The sequence below is a fragment of the Perognathus longimembris genome, chromosome 28 (genome assembly GCF_023159225.1).
Source record: "Perognathus longimembris pacificus isolate PPM17 chromosome 28, ASM2315922v1, whole genome shotgun sequence".
In the NCBI taxonomy this organism is placed as follows: Eukaryota; Metazoa; Chordata; class Mammalia; order Rodentia; family Heteromyidae; genus Perognathus; species Perognathus longimembris.
In genome coordinates, this window is record NC_063188.1 from 72,168,844 (window position 1) to 72,176,068 (window position 7,225).

The window sequence follows — 7,225 nt, forward strand, 5'->3', positions numbered from 1 at the left end:
AACAAACACAAAAAGTGAGGGGTTGGCGGCATGGGTTAGCTGGTAGAGCACTAACCAATGAGTGAAAGCACCAGGTATCCAGTTTGAATCCCAGTCTCTGATAAGAAAGAAGGAAAAGGAAAAGAAATGAAATGAAGAAAAGAGAGAACCAACATTCTGGGATTGGAGGCATGGTTCAATTGGTTGGACACTAGCCAGTAAGTGAAAGCATCAGTCTTGGACAAAATAAAAAAAGGAAAGAAAAAAATTGAGAACAAGTGACAAGTATAGGGCTGGGAATATGGCCTAGTGGCAAGAGTGCTTGCCTCCCATACATGAAGCCCTGGGTCCAATTCCTCAGCACCACATATACAGAAAACGGCCAAAAGTGGCGCTGTGGCTCAAGTGGCAGAGTGCTAGCCTTGAGCAAAAAGAAGCCAGGGACAGTGCTGAGGCCCCGACTCCAAGCCCCAGGACTGGCAAAATAAATAAATAAATAAACAAATAAATAAATACTAAAAAAAATAAATGAATGTATCAAGGCTCCGGGCACTGGTGGCTCCCGCCTAGCTACTCCAGAGGCTGAGATCTGAGGATCACAGTTCAAAGCCAAAGGGAGCGGGAAAGTCCATAAGACTCTTAACTCCAATTAACCACCAGAAAACTGGAAGTGGCACTGTGGCTCAAGGGGTAGAGTGCTAGTCTTGAGCTGAAGAGCTCAAAGATAACACCCAGAGTTCAAGCCCCATCCATGACCAACAACAAAAAAAAAAAAAGAAAAAAAAGTGACAAGTATATCACATGAGGTTTGAATTTCAGCTTGTAAGGGAACTACTGAAAGTAAAGTGTTTTGTGTGCTGGTACTAAGACTTGATCAAGGCCAACTTGTGCTTTTGGTTTGCTTTTTCACTCAAGGCTGATGCTCTACCACTTGAGCCAAGACTCCAGTTCTGACTTTTTCGCTGGTTATTTTCAGATTTGTGTCTGCCTAGTCTGGCTTCAAATCTCAAACTCCTGAATAGCTAGGACTGAAGGTATAGGCCACAGGAATGCTTGGCCACTGAAAAATTTTAAGCTGAGGCATGACTTGATCAGCACTAGGAATTCTAAAAAACATCTTAATCCTCAGGACAAAGAAAAAGACCTCACTCTTTAGGCTGGAGAAGTCCCCTCTTAAATCGTATCAGGCACCAAATAAAAGTCATCTGGCACACAATAAATATTTAATAAAAACCAGTTAAATATAAATTTGATGTCCTATATGGGGGAAGTTCCTTCTCAGGACAAAATATTTGTTTTTTTGCAGGTACCATGTGTTTTCATTCTTTCTCAGCTTTACTCACGTATGACTGGTACTCACTCTACCACTTGAGCCATGCCTCCAGTCCAGCTTTTTTATGGTTAATTGGAAGTAGCATCTCTTGGACTTTTCTGCATGGACTTGCTTAGACCTACCAACCTCTGATCTCAGCCTCCTGAGTAGCTAGGTGGCATGAGCCACCAGTGGTCAGCAAAAACTGTTACTGTTTTTTTTATGCTGGTACCAAGGCTTGATCTCAAGGCCTCTCACTGTTGCTCACTATTGAGGCAATACCACTTGAGCTATGCCTTCAGTTCTTTGTTTTCTAGGACAGGGTCTATATAACCCAGGCTGGCTTTTTTTTGCCAGTCCAGGAGCTTGGACTCAGGGCGTGGCTTCCTTTTGCTCAAAACTAGCATTCTACCCCTTGAGACACAGTGCTACTTCTGGCTTTTTCAGTTTATGTGGTGCTGAAGAATCAAACCCAAAGCTTCATGCATGCTAGGCAAGCACTCTGCTGCTAAACCACATTCCCAGTCCCAGGCTGGTCTCCTGAGGATTTTGGCAGTGCTGGCACCTTTAGCTTGATTCTGCACAGAACAGGCAGGGTTCCTCAGGAAGACCAATGACAACTGAAAATTCTAAAATCAAACTGGAAGAGGGTACCGTACACTGTTTTATTGTATCCTAATGTACAAATCCCCCTCATCATTGTCTCTCTATGAAGATAGAGATGTAATTTAAGTCCTAATAATGAGATAAAATTTTGACTCCATATAGTAAACTCTCCAGAATCCCGGGTGACAGGTGCTTATGAGTACATTTGGTTAAACTGGAAAAAAGTCATTAGTGGTTTCACTCCTGCTGTTTTACCCAATATTATTTCTGCTAAATTCAGTTTAGTTGCATGGTTCTACAGATAGTGTAGAAATAACATGCTATCCTATCTCGGCCTTCATCTGTTGAATGCCTGCAAAGTGCTTTACAGTCAGAAAGGAGGAATTTGGTTTATCTTATACCTGAAGACAATAAGGCTCAGAGAGGCAAAGCAACTTGCCCAAGGCCATTCTGATAGCAAGTAGCAAAGCAAACCACACTCATAGGACACATATCTCAAAAAATGTAGTACTGTCTTCCTTAGAATCAGAGTTTGAGACAACTCAACTGTTAGAAAACAAGTTTTCTCTGTATACTGATCTGAAATGACATGATATACACATATATATATGCATATAAATACATATATATACTTTTTTTCAAAAAAATACAAGGAAGAAATATGTAAGGGAAAAGTGAAAAAGAAGAAACCAGAGAAGCCAAGGTCAGATAAGCGCTGGTCTATAAAGGCACAAGGGAGATATCTAGTCTGGTAGTTAGGTTGGAATTGAGTTGGGGAGGAGGGTGTTTCTGAGCAGGAATCTAAAACAGAAATGAGTAAAGAAGAAAGGGAATATAGCTGGTCAGTGCACTCTGTTCCCAGCCTAGCCTTACCTGCCATGAAACCAGTCCTGGCATGTGTCACACTCTATCATGAAGCGGGTCACATCATAAGGCAGCCGACAGATGCAATACACAGGCACTGAGGCCATCTTCAGCGGGTCCAGGAGTTTTCTGCGGTAAGCCAGGTTTACGATGTCAAGTGCAGCTAGATGCAGCAAGCGTTGTCCCTCTAAAGCTGGATACAAACAACACTTTTTACGGAGTGAAAAGGTTCATATTCCCATCTCGTCCCGTGCCCTAACCAACCCACAGTGCTGAAATAAGGCGTTCCCTCTGCGGTGACGCTATATAGTGGGCAACCCCAGGAAGGTGTACCCAAGCCTTACGAATTATTTGCACATTTTTTTAGAAATTCGCAAAGAAGGTTGGGCTCAGTCTATGAGGTGCCCCCGCCTGTACCCCCATGGGGCCCGAGGAGACGGTGACAACTCTCCTGGGTTTGTAAAAATATTAGACACCTTTCAGGAAGCAGTTTTAATCCCACCGTGAACCCTCTCTAACGCTAGTCTCTTGCCTCCCCCGGCTCCTGGCTCTGTTTATTATGACGCCGAGCAAAGCTTAAAAAAACGAGGCGCGAGCGCACGCGGGGGCGGGGGGGGGGGAGGAGGCGTCTTAGAAACAACCACCATCACCCTGCGCGCCAAAAAAAAAAAAAGTCGGAGCCACCGAACACCCGAATGTTGCTTAGGTTCCGTGAAAATTACCTCAAAACCTGCAGCAGCGAGGCAGACAAGACCGAGGCGACCAACTCAAATCACAGTTGAGGCGTCGGGAGAGTTTAAATGGTCCTCTCCGTCACTCCCGATAGCACTCCTTCCCTAGCCAGTCAGGAGTCTCGTCCGTGCCGCCCCCCCCCCCGCCGCGCCCCGCCCCACACACTCGCAAAGAACCCACAATTTCATCCTTTATTTCAAAGCTGACAGGGTTCTCCTAGTACCCCTTATACGTAAAAAGGGGGCTTCCTCAAGCTCCCCCTTCCGCCCTACCTGTCGAGAATTTCCTCACACTCTGAAAACTAAAAAATATATATTTTTTTTCCACAGCTCAGAAATGGCAGGCAGTTTCTCTCAAACTGACCAAGGTACCCCCCACACCCCAAAACCGGCAGCGATATCATCTTAGACCGCCCCCCCCAATCTGACATGACTATTCTCCTTTACAACCCTTAAAAAAAAACTTTAACGAAAATCTCATTACGCCTCCCCAACTGACAGAAACCTTGGCGCGCTGCAAACCTGCCCAGAAATGTCCTCGGTCTCGACCCCTAGAAAGACCTCTTCATTACCCAAAGGCTGTAGAGGTCTCTTCACGCCCGAGGAGCTCGGCTCCAGACACTCGCCGGCGGCTGGGCTGGCTCCGGGGCAGCGCGTCGCCTCCCAGCGCGTCGCTCCGCAGAGGCTCTGCTTGCCCGGCAGTTCCGGCCCCAGCGGCGGCGCGCGCCGAATTCTGGGAATGTCACTAAAAAGCTGCGAACCTTGCTCGCCTTTCCTGAGAGACACTGCGGGGTCGCGCCGTGTTCGCTGCCTCACGGGGCTTCTGGGAGGCTTTCTCCACAGCACTTCCCACAGTCCGCCCGTTGGGCCTACTAGAACAACCACAGCCCAGGCCTAGTCCAGGGGCTGCCCCAGAGAACGAACAAGCGTCGTCGTTGGATGGGCCAGGCAAGAGATAGCCACGAGCAAACCAAGGAGGAATGATATGAACCAGCCGCCAGATTAAAAAAAAAAAAAAAAAAAAAAAAGACGTCCCAAAAAAAGTCGCCAAGAAAAGCCCGCCGGCGGTGGTAGGCAATTCGGAGTAGTCAATAAAGTTTATTCAAAATAATGAGGAAGTTCAGCCAGAGAGGGGAGGAGAAATAAGGGATAAACAGGTACCATATTGAGAGTGGCAGCGCTACCTCAGAGAGACGAGCTAACCGCCATCTTATGAGGACCGGGCAGACGAGGTGAGCGTGGTGGAGGCGGGTAACAAATGCCAGATGCTGGCTCCCGCGTGACGCCAGCAGTGGGCGGTGCAATACCTCGGGAAGGGGTGGGGCCTAGCAACCTTTGGACCCGCTCCTCTCTTCAAGGCATCCAATCACCGCGGAAGATCTTGAGCGGAGAGGCGGGGGCGCCGCCATCTTAGGCGAGGCGGGGGCTGGGCTCCATTTTGAGTGGGTCCAGAAACTTCCCAGCTTTTTTCCCTCCCCTTCTTCCTCCACCTCCAGCCCCTCCCCCACCTCCGGGTAAACAAGGAGTTAGCCCCCCCTTACACAGACACACGCGCGCACACAGGGCACACAACACCACTCCTTGCACCCACCATTGCACCCCTCCTAAACCTCCACCTCCCGTGAGAGGAGGTAAACGGTGTGACTGCAAAATTAAAGCGTGGCCACTAGGGCGGGCTTCAGCCTGATAGAGGCAGAATACTCACTAAGGCCAGCTTGCTCGCCTTCATTAAGCCCCTTCCGCAGCAAAGCTCTTTTCAAAGGTCCCTGAGTCTTTACTCCTTCATGCAATGAGGGAAACTGATTATCCCCAATGGAGGACACAGGTTTTAAAAAGCTGCTGAGTTCAGCACAGCGGAGTTGAACCTTGCACCCCATACTACACCCACCCCCCTCCGGGGACTGCCGCGGGTTCCTCCTATAGAACAGCTAACCTCTCACAACACCCTTTACTTACCCTGAACATGTCAATTCAGTCCTGTGCAAACACGAGTTCAAGGGTCTTCACATACTGCCTCCCAAGATTTGTATCTGACTTCAGCGTGGGGCAAGAGAAGTGGAATGAAGCTCATGGGTTTGAAAATGGCACTGTTTTCCTCCAACACTCTAGAAGTTTTTCCAGTCTTTAGATAACATTGTATCACTTTCTTAAAAGGGTCCTACCATTTTAGAAAATGCGAGCCGAAAGGGGCGTGGCTTAAGTGGTAGAACAGCCTTGAGTGGAAAAAACCCAAGTGAGAGTTCAAAGGCCTGAGTTCAGTCCCTGGTATCGGCACACACACACACAGACTTGTAAAGGAAGTTTTGCTGGGGCCAGGAGGAAAGTCCGAAAGGCTCTTTATATCCTATTAGCCACCGAAAAGCTGGAAGTGGAGCTGTAGGTCAAGTGGTAGATTGCCAACCTTGACTGAAAAGGATAAAGGAGCCAGATGCGAGTGGCTCGCACCTATAATCCTAGCTACAGACTGAGGTCTGAGGCTTTCGGTTTGAACCCAGCCCATTTTACAGCCTAAATACCAAAAAAGCCGAAAATGGAACTGTGGCTCAAGTGGTAGAGCACTAACCTTGAGCAAAAAATCTCAGGGACAGGGCCCAAGTCCTGAATACAAACCCAGCATTAGCACAAAAGAGATGAAAAGGGGGCCTGGGAATGTGGCTTATTTGGTAGAGTGCTTGCCTATCATGCAATAAGACTTGGGTTTGATTCCTCAGCACCACATAAACAGAAAAAGCCAGAAGTGGTGCTGTGGCTCAAGCAGTAGAGCAAGAGAAGCGCAGGGACAGTGCCCAGGTGCTCAGTTCAAGCTCCAGGACTGGCAAAAAAAAAGAGAGAGAGGTGGAAGAGGGAGAAGGAAAGACAGGAAAGAGATAAGGGGAGAGGGGGAAAGAGGCAACAGGAGAGGGGGAAAGAGGAGGAGGGGAGGAAGGAGGGAGAAAAGAAGGAGAAATAGAAGCAGGGAGCTGGTGGCTCATGTCTATAATCCTAATTACTCAGGCCGCTGAGATCTGAGGAGCTGGCTGAAAACAAGCCTAGGCAAGAAAATCGTGAGACTCTTCTCTCCAATAAACTAATCAGAAAAGTCCAGAAGTAGCACTGTGGCTCAAGTGGTAGAGTGCTACCCTTAATTAAGCACATAGGAGCTCAAGGACAGCACCCAAGCCCAGTACCAGCAAAGAAAAAAAAAAGGAAGAAAGGACAGGGAAAGAGAGACAGATGAAAGAAAGGGAGGGAGGGAAGAAAGGGAGACAGATGAAAGAAAGGGAGGGAGGGAAGAAAGGAAGGAAGGAATGTCTAAACATGTGGATGTAGGCACCCATTTCCTAACCAGTGGAGGTGGTTGGATCAGTGGCTAGGCACAGAAAGATGAAAAGGGCTACAGTACAAAATTACCAGTCAGGACAGTAGACCAGTAACAATTAGCCTTGGTTGGAAAAAGCTAAAGAGCCCAGATCCTGAGTTCTAGCAGGGGAGAGTGGGAGGAAAAGGAGAGATTCAGGAGATTGAGGAAGAAGGATCACAAGTTTGAGGCCAGCCTGAGCTACATAGCAATACTCTTATCATAAAAGCGGGGGGGGGGGGGGGGTGTGAGGAGGAAGTAAAGAAAGAAAAAAAAATGTGAGAGAGCCTCTGAAGCAGTTCTTTTTTATCCTAAGGAAGATTTCAGGGAGACATGGAGGATATATAAAAGCAAGCACAGTTTGTATACTAAAGAATCAATTGTACAAATGCTTCC

General features: G+C 47.6%; 1 protein-coding gene across 8 annotated transcripts in view; it reads right to left on the bottom strand.

Annotated features, from left to right (window-relative positions):
* Positions 1-5,569, bottom strand: part of Phf8 (PHD finger protein 8) — a 120,402-nt gene extending 114,833 nt beyond the window's left edge. Inside the window, exons 1-2 of one of the 8 annotated variants that reach the window (XM_048335577.1) lie at positions 5,449-5,569; positions 2,771-2,954 (exon numbers count right to left, since the gene is read on the bottom strand). In XM_048335577.1, coding sequence (XP_048191534.1) covers positions 2,771-2,868 — 98 coding nt within the window. In that variant the 5' untranslated portion in view covers positions 2,869-2,954; positions 5,449-5,569. The other 7 variants (XM_048335575.1, XM_048335583.1, XM_048335579.1 and 4 more) reach the window with 7 other exon arrangements.
* Between the last annotated feature and the right edge of the window lie 1,656 nt (positions 5,570-7,225).